Below are 17,728 nucleotides of genomic sequence, written 5' to 3' on the forward strand. Positions count from 1 at the left end.
CACCCCCTACCCCCACCCCCCACCAAGCAGGGAGACTGATGCAGGCTCAGTCTCAGGACCCTGACATCATGACCTGAGCCAAAGGCAGACACTCAACCAACTGAGCCACCCATGTGCCCCCCTACTGCTGTTTTTTCAGATTTGCTTTGCTGGGTGTTCTGGGTTTTGGCTTTGGTATGTTTAACTTAGTTTTTCTACATCACCTGCTCTTTCTTTGAAAATGCTTTTTATTGCCTCTAAGACGGTGTATAACACTAAGATTTATGTCCATCCTCACAGTTAATGTAATTCAGTAAAGCCTGCACATTTTCTGTACAATCTGGAACGCTGTGCTATCAGTGGTGGGCCTGACACAGAAGTCAAAATAGACTCATTGATATCTTTTGAAGACCAAGATCAAATAATAAATTATTTGAAGACCAATACATTATTTGGTGACCATTTACATTATAAAATGAATTCTTTCAAAGGCTAAAATAGAATAAAAATGTCAAATTCTACCCTGAAGTCTACATCATTGTTATATAATTGAATTATGTATAACCACAAGCAACAATTAAACATTTCCTTTTTCATGGTTTAATACCAACATACCTCTATTTAAAATCTATTTACCTCAAATGTAGAGTCGAAGTGACCACACTTTGATCCACAAATTAATTGTCAACATTTCAGAACAAACTGTAGTCATTTATTTACCAAACTAAGCAATTACTAGTTATCTTAGTAAAATAATCCTTAGCAGGGTTCAGATTTCTTGTAGATTTTTTTTTTTTTACAAACTTTTTTTTTTTTTTAAGATTTTATTTATTTATTTGACAGAGATAGAGACAGCCAGCGAGAGAGGGAACACAAGCAGGGGGAGTGGGAGAGGAAGAAGCAGGNAGCAGGCTCATAGCGGAGGAGCCTGACGTGGGGCTCGATCCCATAACACCGGGATCACGCCCTGAGCCGAAGGCAGACGCTTAACCGCTGTGCCACCCAGGCGCCCCTTCTTGTAGATTTTTAACAATTTTAATTACACCCATGTTTGAGAATGTTTTGGTTTATATGTGCATGACTTCCAAAGGAAAATTCATTTATTAGGCTGGTAAACATAATGATTATTTAAGTGCGAAGTCACTTTATCCTTTTTTCATACAATGATTCATGTACATATAAAGTATAAGAGGAAAAATAATGTCACTGTAAGGAGGGCTGAGCAAACATTTCTTACCTACAGGATCAGTAGAAATTCTTTTGGTACTCTGTGGACGGTTGATCAATTTTTTATGCTATTGGAGGAAAAGGACACAGAATAAGCAGAAGAATTCATAAATTTGTGAACAAGCTACAAATAGAATCCCTCTGAACCTCACCCCTGTTTGAAAGAAGAACTGAACTGCACCCCTTGCAAAAGTAGATTGTGTGCTTGTGCTCGCGTGCTCAGCAATTGCTTTCCTAAGATAAGGCAAAATATATTAACCTAAATCTTTCAGTGAATTTAAATTTAAGACTACACGTTTAAATATTAGTATAGCAGGCATGTTAACTCTGAATAAATATTTTCCAACTAAAATTTGAAACTGTTAAAACCAACAAACATAGAGCAAACTACCTGTATACAACAAATGCATTATTTTTGTACAGCCCTGATGGGGAAGACACCTTGCCCCAGCACTCGGCGCAAGGCCTGGGTTTTCTAACAATAATTTTGGGGAATGAATGAGTGAATCAGTGCGCCATACATGTTGACAAAAATAATCACATTTTTGAGCAGATACTATTTTAAAACCAATATTTTATCAAGAATATTCAAATATATAATCATTACTTTTCTCCGCTGTCTGTAGAACAGTTTGTTCTCAGTGAATATAGGATCATGGAAACAACACAGGAGATAAAGGAACATCAGGGTTTGGAAAACTGTTCAGTGCTCTGGATAATTTATTTACCTTCCTGGTCTCCACTCTGAAATGTGATTTATTAAAAAAAAAAAAAAATCTCAAAAACCTGTATACAATGTTCATAGCAGCTTTCTTTGTAACAGCCCCAAACTGGAAACAATTAAAATTTCCCGCCGTAGTAAATGGTTAAACAAACTATGGGACATCCACACTATGGGGTACTATTCAGTAATAGAAGGGACAGATCATTGATGCAAGCAACAGTTTGCATGGGCCTCTGCCTAATGGTCGAGTGAAAAACTCCAGTCTTAAAAGGTCACATATTCTATGATTCCATCTATATCACATTCTCGAAGTTACAGAATTATAGAGATGGAGACTAGATTAGAAATTGCCAGGAGTTATGGATGGAGGGAGATGACCATAAATGAGTAACACAAGGGAGATCTTTGTGTGATAAAATAGCTCTGTATTTTGAATGCAGTGGTTACACAATCTACACAGGTGATAAAATGGCCTAGAACTATAGACACACATTGTATCAATGTGAACTTCTTGGTTTTGATATTGTGGTGTAGTTATGTAAAAGGTAACCACTAAGGAGAATGGAGTAAAAGATACACCCCAGGCCTCTCTGTACTCTATTTTCCAACTTTCTTTGAATCCATAATTATTTCAATAAAAACCTTTTTTTTTTTCATAGAGCAAGTTTAAATACCTTTTAATTATTTGAAAAATTTTGGAAAATACAGATAATACTGAAGGAAAAAATATCTTCTACAAATAATTTTCCAAGTTTCATGTAGGTTTTTAAAAGGCTGTCTATAAAACCTGACATAGATTTACATATATGCACATGCACGTGTAACAGTAAGTTCTGTAGTAGTAACTCACAGTGGAAACAAGTTTTGTATGCATGCTCTTTATTTCATGCATGTATGCATGAAATAAAGAATATTTCACTGTTCCGACTTAAGGTACTGGTATGAGCAATAAAGTTGTTGAAAAGCTAGTATTTCTCATTAATACTGTCCAAATGGTCAACATAATATATACATAAAAGCATATGAATTAATATATTATGAGCCATACAGGCTTTCAGAAAATTGGCTGATAATCGAAGTTAATTTTTTAAGATTTTATTTATTTATTTGAGAGCGAGAGAGAGAGAAAGAGGGAGAGAGAACGCAGCACATGAGCTGTGGAGGGAGGGGGCGGGGGTACCAGAGGGAGAGGGAGAAACAGGCTCCCTGCTGAGCAGGGAGCCCAAGGTAGAGCTCAACCCAGAACCCTGAGTTCATGATCTGAGCTGCGGGCAGACATTTAACTGACTGAGCCACCCAGGTACCCTTCAAAGTTAATTTTTAATGACAATGTATTCATCCAATTTTCAATGGCACCAATTTTTATTGTGAAAATGTCATCGACTATAAATGCCTCACTCCTGTAAGAACGTTCTCAAAGACAAATACGTCTAACATTTAAGACAAGAGGTGAAGTTTCTCTTATATTAGAATATTTTCCTCTGTAAACTATTGAATTGCCAAGTGCCTGATCAAAGGCAGTCCTCACATATGCTTCAACACTTTTCAAAATAAAAACTCTTTTTAAAATATTTACTTCACAGCAATGATACAAGGGTCATCCAAGTGTGTTATGCTAATACATGGCACACAGCTGGTTCATAGGTAGATTTCAGTACAAGTGGTTAAATCTGAATGTCATACTTTGTAGGTATTCTTGTCATAGACATCACATAAACATGTATATAAAATTCCTATTAAGAAGTTTTAATGGGGGGAATTAGGGAATAACATAAGAACAACAGAAGTTCAAGTATATCAGTACTGTGAAATTGCAAAGTAAGTGTACATAATTTTTGGAACATCAACTACGTGCTTAAACCTCACCAAAAAAAAAAAAGAGAGAGAGAGAGAGAGGGAGAGAGAAATAGCAATTTAAACAGTGAGGCAGATTCTATCTTTCCAACAAAGGATACATGGCCTGGATTGAGCCTGAGACAAAGAGACACTGTGTTTTTTCTTTGTACAAATAATCTTCCCCCCTTGGTCATTCTTGCTTCAGAAATATCTCATAGCATCTTGATGCAGAGAGTGATTCTAGTGTTTAAATATATGTATTTTTTCACATACATGAAAATTCAAGCCCTGTCCTTCTGCTGGTGCCCGACCAGAGAAGCAGTGGGTAGGAGCAGCATGGAAGTCTTGGGCTCCTTTAGACTTGAAGGCACTTGGCCTCCTCATCAGGGACATTTGGTGCTCCCTTCCCCTCCCCTTGTTTCCCTTTTCTTTCTTTTTTTGCATGTTTTTTGTGCCCTATTTTTAAAGATTTTATTTATTTATTTATTTATTTATTTGACAGAGAGTGAAAGCACACAAGGCAGGGGGAGGAGCAGAGGAAGAGGGAGAAGCAGGCCCCCCTGCTGAGCAGGGAGCCTGACCCATGCAGGGCTCCTTCCAGGACGCTGGGACCACGACCTGAGCCAAAGGCAGATGTTTAACTGACTCAGACACCCAGGCGCCCCATCTGTGCACTCTTTTTGCCTTGCACACCACCTTTCAAATCTCACTAGTGCTCACTCTCTGTTCCAGGCTGAACAGGGAGGCCTCTGCTTGTCCTAAGTCCCATCCCCTCACACAGATTCCCAGTATTGACCTGTGGTTCCCTGGATGCCTTCCTTGGTGGCCCTGACTTTATAATTTTTTCCTCCTTCCCTCTCTTCCCTGTTCTAATCCAAAGGTGTCATTGAGGCATCTTCTCAGTTCACCTATTTGGTGAAGGAAAGTTTGCTATTCTTCTAAGGTTACCTGCTTTTGTATTGAGTATTTTATTTTGCTGGATACAGTTTCTTAAATGTCACGTTCAACATGTCACTGCTTAGGAAGATTGTTGGCAAAATCTAAACCTGGCTCCCAAGCTCTCCATAATGCACACCTACCTTGTAAAGAGTGTAGTGCGGTGTAAGTAGCAGTTTTCCCTTCACCGTGAGCCTTGCAAAGGCGTCAGTATAAAATCATAAGGAATTCAGATATATACAGATGTGTCTTATTTATACTGTGAGTGCAGTGCAGGCCTCATTCATTTAGAAGTGGTTAAAAAACTTGGAAGCAAAGAAAGCCATTCTCACCTGAAATTGTATTGTGTCTTGAGTTTTATAGGCCATCATTGTTGAGACTCCTTCAATTATTATTCTTTCCGCATTGCCTAAATACAACCCTGTTACTGAACTCTTAAAACTAAGCAAACCATTTTTTAGTTGAGCTCATATATATGCCATCTTGATCTATTTTTGTGCAACCCAAAAAACTGGACTGGGGCACATTTATTATTTTACCCAACATTATTTCCCATGGCACCTTCAAAAGCTCCCCTTCATTACGTTTTACCAGTCCAAGAACCTGCTATGATCAGTCGTGGCTCTATTTGTTTGATTGGAATGTCTTTGAGAACCCAAAGGCATCTTGTTCCTATATTAATTCTTCACAGCGCTGGAAATGGTATCGTATACATAGGGTAGTATAAACTATTTATATGATGATATTTTCTCTTGACTTGAATGATCTCCTCCTACCAATCCTACCATATTTTTAAGGCACCAGTCAAATTTTGCTTCTTTTATCAACTACTCTAATCCCTGGTTTCATATTTGGGAATTTAGATACTATCACTCAATTTATCTTTTAACATAATATTGCCTTGTGTTGCTGTTAATGACATTCATAGATGTTTATTTTCTCTCCCCGGTTTGGCTTTTAGTACTTTATTGTATCCTTTTTCTTTTTCAAGCAAGTGAATAGCTTTATTAACACGGCAACTTTTTTTCCATTCATAGTAGGGTTTTGACCCCAAGTACTTATCAGTTCTGCTATGTAAATGAACTTATGACTGGACTACTTACAGAACCTTGAAGAGACCAATTCCCTGTCCAGTGTAGGGTCCAATGTAGACAGTCCTCACTTTACTCCACCAGCCCTTCAGGCCTTTGTAAATATCTCTTTCATTTTATGCCCAGAATCCCCTGAAATGCATCAAGGGATTCCATCAACCTGAATAGAATACCAAGATCTTGTCTTCTGTTCTAGGTTCCTGTCAAATAAAGCTGAGTTCGGCTGTCCAACAAACTGACCAAACAGTTATGTCAGTGTGTCACATAAAGTTTAAGTTTTGCAGAAAACACATCCCTCCTCCTTTGATCTCACCCGGATATTAAAGTCTCAAAATATAGACAATAGCATCCTCGTCTCCTTTAGAAATAACCAAAGTCTAGGAACAAATGTGACTCCTGCAAGAGTTTACAATCTAGGCCCTAATTTTCTTGTGTGAGAGCATTTTCAAAAAAAAAAAAAAAAAAAGAAAGTTACTTCCCCAACCAAAACACTGAACAATCCAAATTCATATTGAAGTCATCAACCACAGACCAACCATAACAGAAGCATAGCACGAGTGAGGACAGCATGCAGACAGAGAAGAGAAAAAGAAAGAGAAAACACAAAGGCTCTCTAGCTTCAGCTTCTCCATGATGTCAGTCAGTCTACAACAGGTGAGCAGAAACCACGGGCTGTAAACTGCTGATCCTCCAAGATAATGTATGTACTTTTCTCTATCTCCTAGACTAGGTTCATCAATACCTCACTGCCATTTTTAGAATCTCTTTGGCCTTCTTTGCATTTTTTGGTCACTCCAAGACTCCATATTTTGCATTCTAAAGATGATCCAGAGTGCTTATCTCCAAGGCCCTCGCATGGGTTTTTATTTGGATGAGCAGACTGTCCATTTTCCATGGCTTGCTCCTACTCTTTATATAAGCTCTTCCCTGCACTCGAGTGTAAGATGTAACGTCCTCCTGCATCTTGCTGATGATTGGAAGCAGAAATTGCTTGCAATCTTCCTTAGCTTCCAGCACTTCCACGTTCTCTGGTTCTGATTGTTTGATGATGACCGGGGGCTGCATTTTTCCTGCTAACCCAGAGCTACAGTATCCATGTGGGCAAAGCAGCAGCAACAAAATGGAGACCGAGCTGTCAACCAGAGCTCTACATGTTGAGGCCCCTTTCAAGACATGACAGTGCCTCTGTTTTTATACATATATATATTTAAGATTTATTTGTTTAGAGAGAGATAGAACAAGCAGGGGGAGCAGCAGGCAGAGGGAGAAGCAGACTCCCCGCCGAGCAAGAAGCCCAATGTGGGACTCAATACCATGATCCTGGGATCATGACCTGAGCCGAAGGCAGACACCCAACCGACTGAGCCACCCAGGCATCCCTGTGTCTCTGTTTAAATAAATCTTTAGGCCCATGATGGAGGTGCAACATCAGAAAACCAAAACTTCGATAATTTTTGTGTCCCTGTAAATTCTCTGCTCGACCAGAAATGCAGTATATCCAGCTAGCTAATCCCCAAAGGTCGAGCCAACTCTGGGCTCCTCACCTCAAACAAGATTGACTACGTGGCCCCAGCCAATCAGATGTTTCCCATTTGTTGCTTCCTTGTTCTTTAGTTGTCCTATAAAAGCGTCTTGCCTTCCACACCATTTTGTAGTTCTCTGAGACTGTCTAGTTCATGAAGTATTAAATAAAGTTTGTATCACCTCAATTGTCTTCTTTAATAATTTTTAATACCAATTTATGGACATGCTGCTCATAGAACCTATTATATGCTTTTCTATATCTTCTTTCATATCAGTACTTATATTTACCAAATGGTTGCCACACCGTACCTCAAGAAATACCTCAAAGCCCCAAGGACCCTCTGTGGACAGTCACGAGGAATGTTATCATCATAAATTTAAGGTCTGCCATTTCAGCGGGGACCGGGGCTGCTCAGCAATGTTTTTATGTATCCCTGAAGATTCTTCCATGGTTCCCTGTGGCGAATACTTCAAAGCTTTACCACTCTTTGCAAGACCTCTGCCTCACCCCTAACTGCCACTCTCTTGGCAAGGGATTTTATCTTCTACTCACTGAGAAAGTAAAGCCGTAGTTCTCAAACCTTAGTGTTCATGAAAATTAATCTGAAATAAAAGGCAAAAAAAAAAAAGAAAAAAGAAAGAAAAGAAAAGAAAAGAAAGAAAAAAGAAAAGAAAAGAAAAGAAAAGAAAAGAAAAGAAAAGAAAAGAAAAGAAAGAAAAGAAAAGAAAGAAAGAAAAGAAAAGAAAAGAAAAGAAAAGAAAAGAAAAGAAAAGAAAAGAAAAGAAAAAAGAAAAGCTCCCAGCTTGATTCCATGGGCCTCAGATAAGGCCATATTCATACCAAGCCAACTGGGTGACTCTGATACTGAAGTATGGTGGCTGCACCTAGAAAAACACTATCAAGTAGGACCTACATCAGTTATCAATTTGTACCCCAAACGGATCCTACCGAATGCACAGAAGAATGAAAGAAATATTTTTATCCAAAAAATGACGAAGATTTCTAATACCAGGACCAATGTGAAATTCGGCTTGCTTCTTACATACCTAACCCTGTAGGAGTACAGTACTCATGATCATGGCTAGTTCATAAATGACCTCACAGGGGTCACACAGACGACTTAGCTCTGATGCCGCCTCCTCTTCCGGAATCTCTAGCTTCCGGCACAGTCCTCTCCAAGTGTGCCAAGCAGTCTCCCAGGCTTTCCTCTCTTGGCAGCCACCCTGTGCCACTAGGTACCCCTTCCTCAGTGTTCAGCCAGGCCATGCAGCCACCCGTGCTCCTCTTGAGGGCACAGCAGTTTCCCTTCCCGGGGCTCCCGTGTGCGGTATGGCCAGGTGGGCCATGATGGCTTCTACCCGTACTGCACTATGGCTCCAGAGGTGTCATATGAGCACCGTTGTCCACGCCTGCACTCAGCATAGGTTTGCTCTGCGGCTGCGCTGCCATCGTTCCGCCGCATCCTGATTGGCTCCGTATGGAGCTCTTGCTTGTTCATCGTTTTTTCCTACGCAAAGCAGTTCTGCACTGGCGGCCCCCCTAAACCCTCCTAGTGTGTATGCCCTGTGGTCAGACGTGGTGGAATGGAGAAAGCGGCTCCCTACCCATCGCGTCACATGACAGTAGAGTAATGTTGATTGTAATGTTGATTGTGCCCTGATGTGTCACAGAGTTTAGGGAACGAGGTCTTCCTTTTTTAAGTTAAAAGCTTTCTCTTTAGGACACAATCATGTATCCAAGGGGACGAACTGAGAAATAGATTTCACTAACAACTATGGCACTCTATTCTGATAGCTTCTGATGCTTTAAATATAGATTAATATGCTGTGTATTTAACATAGAATATCTAATATGTTTATATGTATTTAATAAAATATATTTATTTATTTAGTATACAGTTGACCCTTGAACGATACAGGTTTGAACTGCATGGATCCACTTATACATGGATTTTTTCAGTAAATACAATACAGCACAGAAAATGTATTTTCTTTTCCTAATGATTTCTTTTTTTTTTTTCATTATGTTAGGTGAGTCACCATACAGCACATCATTAGTTTTTGATGTAGTGTTCCATGATTCATTGTTTGCATATAACACCCAGTGCTCCGTGCAATACATGCCTTCCTTAATACCCTTCACTGGGCTAACCCAAACCCCCACCCCTCTCCCCGTTAAAACCCTCAGATTGTTTGCCGGAGTCCATAGTCTCTCATGGTTTGTCTCCTCCTCTGATTTCCCTCCCTTCATTTTTCCCTTCCTTCTCCTAATGTCATCCCTGCTATTCCTTGTGTTCCACAAGTAAGTGAAACCATATGATGATTGTCTTTCACTGCTTGACTTACTTCACTTAGCATAATCCCCTCCAGTTCCATCCATGAAGATGCAAATGGTGAGTATTCATCCTTTCTAATGGCTGAGTAATATTCCATTGTATATATGCACCACATCTTTATCCATTCATCTGTTGAAGGGTATCTAGGCTCCTTCCACAGTTTGGCTATTGTGGACATTGCTGCTATGAACACTGGGGTGCATGTGGCCCTTCTTTTCACTACATCTGTATCTTTGGGATAAATACCCAGTAGTGCAATTGGTAGGTCATAGGGTAGCTCTATTTTTAACTTTTTGAGGAACCTCCACACTGGTTTCCAAAGTGGCTGTACCAACTTGCATTCCCACCAACAGTGTAAGAGGGTTCCTCTTTCTCCACATCCTCTCCAACATTTGTTGTTTCTTGCCTTGCCAATTTTTGCCATTCTGACTGGTGTAAGGTGGAATCCTAATGATTTTCTTAATAACATTTGCCTTTCTCTAGCTCCCTTTATTGTAAGAATACAGTATATAATCCGTGTAACATACGAAATATGTATTAATCAACTTGTGTATATTATCGGTAAGGCATCCAGTCAATAGTAGGCTATCAGTAGTTAAGTTTTGAGGGAGTCAAAAGTTACATGTGGATTCTCAGCTGTTCAGGGGACAGCACCCCCAATCCTCACATTGTTTAGGGGGCAGCTATATGTAAATATGTATGTGTGTTTTTAGGCAAATCCACCTGGACCCCCGTGAATGGAATTCTGTCAGGTCATATCACATTTGCTCAGTTATTTCAGCCCCAGTGACCATAGGTTAATTTCTTCCCCAGAAAATACCTCAACTTTCATATAAATAATCTTCCAGGCTGGTAAACCCTCAGCACCCATTTATCGGGCAAGTCTGAAACTCTCAGAATTGAGCCTGCTTCAGTTATTTACAAATTCTTTTTCTTCTTGGTTATTTCATCTATCTTTGCCAAAAATACTGTGGGGAAAATGAAGGAGCTCGAACTGTTTGCCTTTCTGATCAGTGAGGATAGCAAGGATCAAGAGCCGGGGAGGTCTCATGGCTGGGACCTCGGAGAGAGGGAGTGGGGGGTTGAACCCCGCTGTGATTAATTCCCTAATACAAGGCTGCTTGAGCATGCGGACTCCGGGGTGTGTCTGAGCTTAAACCCCACTCTGTCAATTGTTGGCCCTTGGGAGTCAACTCATGCCTCAGTTTCCTAAACCTTGAATTTATTATCATTATCTTATCTACTTCTTAGGTTTGTAGTGAGCTTTAAATGAAAGAAAATAATGTACTTTAGCTGAAATAAAATGCAATAGCTTAGTTGAGCTCCTTGCACACCATGGGTACTCAACAAAAGTCACCTGTCGAACTAGAGTCTCATGTGGCATGCAGAAAGGCCTCCCAAATTTGAATACATAGATTGTCCTAAGATCCATTTGTAACTAAAGCTAATCCATTAAGTGTAGCTTTATGTATAGCAAGACCTGATCTGAGTGTTACCATGACATGAAAATATCAGAGACCCTCTCTTTCCAGGTCTTCTCACAGCTGAGCTCACATCTAGTCTCTGACGGGGCTTAGAAAGAAACACAATGTTTCCATCTTGGCCAGGATTCACCCTCATTATATTGTGCTTTCAGGATGCTTAGGTTGGTGCTGGTGTTAACTAAGTTAACCTCACTCCGGAAACATGTGCATGAAAACAAGAATGAGAAACAATGTGGTGCAAGCAGCTGCCCTGACTGACGATTGCCTTCAGGGCTGATTGTGTGATAACATAAGTCATCATTGTGCACCCCTCCCCCGTTCTAGCCCAGGACAAACTTGCACCAAATGAGGGAGTTCAGCAATGATGGGGTGAAATTCCTGCAGAGATCACCGCAATAATCCACAAAACTTAATATAAAAGTAAAAAAAATGGGGAGGCGGAGTCAGAACAATGATAAATCCTTCCCATGATTTCACACATATATTGAAGTGCTAAGTGGAAACAATGACATAATATGATGATATCTTGGAATCCCACAGGAATATCCTATTTTGGGGCACCTGGGTGTCTCAGTATGTTGAGTGTCTTGGTTTCGGCTCTTGTTATGATCTTAGGGTCCTGAGATTGAGCCCCACGTCAGGCTCCTCCCTCAGTACAGAGTTTGCTTGTCCCTCTCCCTCTGCTCCTCCCCCTGCTCTCTTCTTTCTCTCAAATAAATTAATAAAATCTTTTTTTTAAAAAAAGGAATATTCTATTTTAAATTGTAACAGGTGCTAATTCTAAGAGCACCCACAGTAATGCTATTGCTATGGGCAGATACAGAAATAATAAGTAGAGGTTTTCTCTTGAATTTCTACCTGTCTGCTAGTTTTCGGGGCTTCCCCTAGAGAACCAGTTTTGATGTCAAGTAACGTGAAAACTTTCTGACACTAGAAGCACCATCAAGCATGGATGCCACCTAGCATAGCAAATCAACGTCAGTAACATATAACAAACGAACAAAAATGCCATGCTGATGTTATTATTTTATATTTACCCTACAGCACTTTTGCATAAAGAGACTTTCACTGGTTAATTATTATGATATCTTGTGGCAACAACTCCTCCATCCAGTCTTAACTCCCACACCCTTCCTACCTCCACACACCTAATGCAGAGTTTTGTGGTAAATGGGTCATTTATTTTGTAGTTAGAAGACATTCAAGTGAAAGTGTATGAATAATAATGGACCAGGGAAGTATGTATAATTAGGATGTTTCTGTGTATCTTTAGCACAGATTTTACCAGAAGACTTTATGATACCATAGCTGAATACTGGCTTTCCCTGCTTCCTCTCACTCTATTTTTATCTTGCATAAAGGTCTCTGCAACTACATAATGACTGCCATTTGCTTAACTTGAGCCCATTTATTGCATCATAATAGGAAATTGTATACCCTCCATCTTTCTAACATACAACTTCTATAGAATTCTTAATGGCTTTGCATTGTAAATAAGTTAGATAGACTATTGATCAAAGACATCATCTGGTAGAAATGATTAATGTTAGCATAAAACTTTGTGCTGCAGTTGTGGGGGCAACATAACACCAAATCAAATTCAAGCTAGTATCCGTGTGGAGCTGGGATGTGCTGGTGTGAAGAACTGGGCTAGACTTGTAGATTCCAGGCAGGCATGTAAGAAGCTGGATGTTGCCACTCTGTCCTAAATAAGTAAAAACGTTGAACAACTCTTTTTTAGGTCCATCAGACAAGTGAGGCCACAGGGTGAACCTCTGTCCCCAAAACTGAAGAGACTGACGGATGAATACAGAGCATCACAGCTTACCAGAGCAGAAACCCACGAGCAGAAACTGCCTCCAGACTCATGCCAGGTAAGGAAACTGGAACTAGAATTGATAAATTGCTGGAGGCTTAATGTGAACAGATCTAAGGGTTAAACACTTCAGAGAGACTCAGTCAAGCCGGACTCACACACTTTTGGGAATTTCACCTCCATGAACATCAACCAGGTTCTCATAGTGAAAGCTAAGAAAAAAAATCCCCCTGCTCCCAGCAGGAAGAAGGGGAAAAGACCATTTTTAAAAATATACCAGAGAGTTCTGTTCTTCTTAACAAAGTCTGTCCTTAGTAGGAACTGTATAACCAGAGCCTCATCTGCTGGGGTTTTATTAGAGTCTCATTGACTGGGGAGGGGAGGGAAATGTCCAACTCCAGGTCCCTCTAACTTTCTACATGGAGGAAGGGAAATGCCCAACTCCAGGTCCCTCTAACTTTCTACATGGAGGAAGGGAAATGCCCGACTCCAGGTCCCTCTAACTTTCTATATGGGGGAAGGGAAATACCGAACTCCAGGCCCCCTAGCCATCCTGTTCCCCAGAATGGGGATTTTAGGAGGGAGACTGAGGGACACATGTGAAGTTCATAGTCAAGAGATACAACACCACTGAACACTGAGACCCCATCACAGGACTATAGAACACCTCCCCTCACCCAAACCTTACCACTATATTACTCAAGGCTTATTTGCAGTAGTTCCTTTTACCCAGTACAGTGTGTTCGGTTATCAAGAAAAAAAAAAAAGACATACGAAAAGGCAAAAAACACAATTTTAGGAAACAGAGCAAGCGTCAGAACCAGACTCAGATATGACAAGGATGTTAGAACTATCGGACCAGGGGCGCCTGGGTGGCACAGCAGTTAAGCGTCTGCCTTTGGCTCAGGGCGTGATCCCGGCATTCTGGGATCGAGCCCCACATCAGGCTCCTCCGTTATGAGCCTGCTTCTTCCTCTCCCACTCCCCCTGCTTGTGTTCCCTCTCTCGCTGGCTGTCTCTATCTCTGTAGAATTAATAAATAAAATCTTTAAAAAAAAAAAAAAGAACTATCGGACCAAAAATTTTAGAAAACTAGGATCAATACGCTAAAGGCTCTAATGGAAAAAGCAGACAGTACATAAGAGCAGATGGGCAATGTAAGCAGAGAGGTGGAAATTCTGAGGAAGAACCAAAAAGGAATGCTAGAGATCAAAAACGCTGTAACAGAGATGAAGAATGGCTTTGACAGGTCTATCAGTATGGCTGAGGAGGGAATTCCTGAGCTTGAGGGTCTCTCAATAGAAATCACAAAGTTAAAAATGAAAGAGAAAAAAAAAGAGGTAAACAGAACATCCAAGAACTGTGGAACAACTACAAAAACCATACATGTAATAGAAATTCCAGAAGGAGAAGAAATATATAAAGGAGCAGAAGAATGATATGAAGTAATAGTGAGAATTTCTGCAAATGAATGTCAGAGATGATACCACAGATCCAAGAAGCTCAGAGACTACCAGGCAGGACACATGACAGACCAATACAGAACTATTATTATTTCATTCCAAACCCATGACAATAGTTTGAATTACTGTCATTCCCATTTCACAGATGTAACTTCTCCAAGGTAACATGGTCTTGAAACCTAGGTCTGTCTGAAGCCCTATCTTAAACAGTGAATCATATTGCCTCCAGATAATGATATCAGCTACTATTTTTTGTTATTTACCAGGTACAGATAATTACTCTAACCATTTAAAGTATATAATATAATCTTGGTATAGTCTACTCTATCAACAACCTTGTGAGATAGTTATTATTATGTCTACTTTACAAATGAGAAAACTGAGGCTGAGAGAGGTAAAATAATTTGACCAAAAATATTTAAACGAACACTTGTAAGAATACAGATTCTTTATTTTTAACCTGCAAGTTAAAACCTGTATGTAAAGTGAAGGTTGAAAGTGTAACGTAAGATGTTCACTCAACCATTCTAGTACTTCTTGTCTTATGCTCACCATTTACATATATCAATTTTACTGGTCTGGACGGAGAGCCAGCATTGGGTGAAGGGAAAGAGCTCAGCTCAGCTCCTACTCATACTTCTTATTAAACCTGTCATCTTAATGTATTCCCTTTGCGCCTTGTGTTCCTCATTTACAAAATGGGCATGATACTTGTCCCTGCTTTATAGTGCCACTAAAGGGAACATTGAGTTCTTTGTTTTTAAATTTTTATTTATTTATTTTTAGTAATCTCTACACCCCATGTGGGGCTTGAACTCACAATCCCGAGATCAAGAGGCATGCGTTCTACCCACGGAGTCAGCCAGGTGCCCCAGAAACACTGAGTTCTATCATGAAACTTAAAGCAGGGCATTGTATGTAATAAGCACTCAAAATAATAGCTGTCATTACTTGATATTTTTCTCTTTAAAATATTACTTTTTTAACCTACACAAATACATTTTTAAAAGAAACATATTTCTGTCATAAGTGGAAAAACAATTTCACTTATATAACCACATGGAAACCTTAAAAATAAATAAAATTAAAACAGTATTATTGAATTCTGTTGCCAGCCAAGATTTCTGAGCCTAAGAATTGTTCTCTGCTTGTTAACAGGGGAGCTTTTGTGTTAGAGAGATGTGAAAATATGCTAACACTAACTTGAGATCTACTCAGAGGGTCAGGGAAAGGATTAGAGAAGGAATAACTCCCTCACCATATGAATCCATTTTATTTAAAGCTGGTGTGTTACCATCCTTAAAAAAGAAAAGAAGAAAAAAAGAAAAAAAAAAAAACTCTTGCAATTTGGAAAAAAAGCAGTATAACTGAACATCCCCTTTTATTTGCTGGGAATCATATCTTTTGCTATAAACATATATGGAAAGTTATTTTTGTTCTTTTAAAACCATAGTGAATATTTTGAGGGAATCTGCATTATAAATCATCAACAAAAAGCAAAGAATGTGAACTTATAACCTAAGCCAGAGAAAGCTGGAGTCTTCATCATGTGAAAGGGATAGCAATTATCTCTGCTCCGAAAATGAGGTGTTATGAAATGTTGTCACCACATGAGTTAAACAGAGAACCTTATTGAGCTGTTCCGAAGTGACTCTGCCTTTAACACCAAGATGATAGAGAAAATCTGCTTCTGCCTCAGAAGCAGAAATATCCCAAATAACAAAGGAAACCACCATCCGAGCCTACGGCAGCTCACTTTAAAGCTTAGTTTCAACAAAAGGTCCAACCCGTCTGGCTCTCTGAAAGTTCTAGAATTGCCAAACACCCTGAAGGGGCAAAGACGAGGAGAGGCATCATGACACGTAATAAAAGTGACAGATGTAAAGTAAGCAAGGATCTGGCTTGCTCAAGGGACAAGGGGACATGGAACAGCATGGAACAGGAAGACTTTGAAGTCTGGGTTGTAGCACAGCCTCTGGCCCTGGGAGGTGGTGCAAGTCTAGGCAAGTCATCTACACTCCCTTACTAAACTCTCTAAGACAGAGACCATGGATCCTACCACCCAAGTACGCTGGGGGTAGATCGAGATAAAGTCTGTGAAGGATGTGACCTACACTGAAAATTCAACCGACTGTGGCAGAGACACAAGCACCATGTGTGGACATTTTTTGAAACTTGTTTTTGAACAAATTAACTATAGAAAGAGAAAATGGAGTTAGGAGGTAAATATAAAACATGGATTGGGATGTAGATGCTATTAAGTAATAATTGCTAATATCATTGGGTGTAACAATTGTACTGTGTTTTTTTAAAGTCCTTACCCTCTTAGAAAACATACAGAATTATTTACAAGTAAAGTGATACAGTAGCTGTGACAAAACAGTGGTATTAGATGAAATGAGAATGGCAAGGGCGTCTGGGTAGATCTGTTGGTTAAGCATCTGCCTTGGGCTCAGGTCATGATCCCAGGGTCCTGGGATGAAACCCTGCTCAATGGGGAGTCTGCTTCTCCCTTTCCCTCTGCCCTTCCCCACTGCTCATGCTCCCTCTCTCTCTCCCGCTCTCTCAAATAAATCAATAAAATCCTTTTAAAAAATGGCACAAGATGATGGGTCCATGTAATTCATTATGTATCCTCTCTATTTCTGTGTGCCATTGAAAATCCCCTTCCCACCCCATAAACTTTTAAAATAATTAAAAGACTCCAACGTCAGTCAATACATATCCTCTTGTTGTTTTCATCGTGGATGTTATTGTAATTGCACAGTCAGAGTAGAACTTCCTGAAGTCTTAGGCAGAAATGCTCGGCCCACACAATAAAAGGAAGTGCTCCTACACAGAGAAATTTGAAGACCAGCATAAACCCACGGAGAAGTAAGATTAACGTAAGAGAGAGGGGGGGAAAATAGGTTTAGAGAAAGAAGAGCTGACTGAGAGTGGTCTAGCTTGGAGATAAATCTAGAAATTAACTTTTTATGGAAATGAAACCACACTGCTACCAATCCCAGAAGAAATCCCAATCCCTATCTTTGTTTAAGCTCAGGTCTTTCTTAGTCTTAAGACTGTGTTCATTTTACTGCAGTCAAGCTTATGTTTTGTTTTTTCTTTAGTTTTTTCAATTACTTCTTAGAAAATGGCTCTTTTTATTTAGGGCTTTAATTTGATTATGGCTTTGTCAAGAGGAAGGGAGTAAATATCTCTCAGCCTTTGAAGGAGTCAAAGGAAACAGCTTCAGGACCCTGGTAACCAGATAGACCAATTCCAGAAACCCCACCTGATCTAAGGAGCTGGGACCGATGGAAGGAAGGGGCT

General features: G+C 39.8%; 1 protein-coding gene across 2 annotated transcripts in view; it reads right to left on the reverse strand.

The window, feature by feature from the left end:
• DTHD1 (death domain containing 1) overlaps nucleotides 1–17,728 on the reverse strand; it is a 66,215-nt gene that overhangs the window by 5,222 nt on the left and 43,265 nt on the right. For both annotated transcript variants that reach the window (XM_034672294.1, XM_011236985.3), the window contains exon 9: nucleotides 1,217–1,274. In XM_034672294.1, coding sequence (XP_034528185.1) covers nucleotides 1,217–1,274 — 58 coding nt within the window. The remainder of the gene's footprint in view (nucleotides 1–1,216; nucleotides 1,275–17,728) is intronic.

This window comes from Ailuropoda melanoleuca, chromosome 11, assembly GCF_002007445.2.
Source record: "Ailuropoda melanoleuca isolate Jingjing chromosome 11, ASM200744v2, whole genome shotgun sequence".
NCBI lineage: Eukaryota > Metazoa > Chordata > Mammalia > Carnivora > Ursidae > Ailuropoda > Ailuropoda melanoleuca.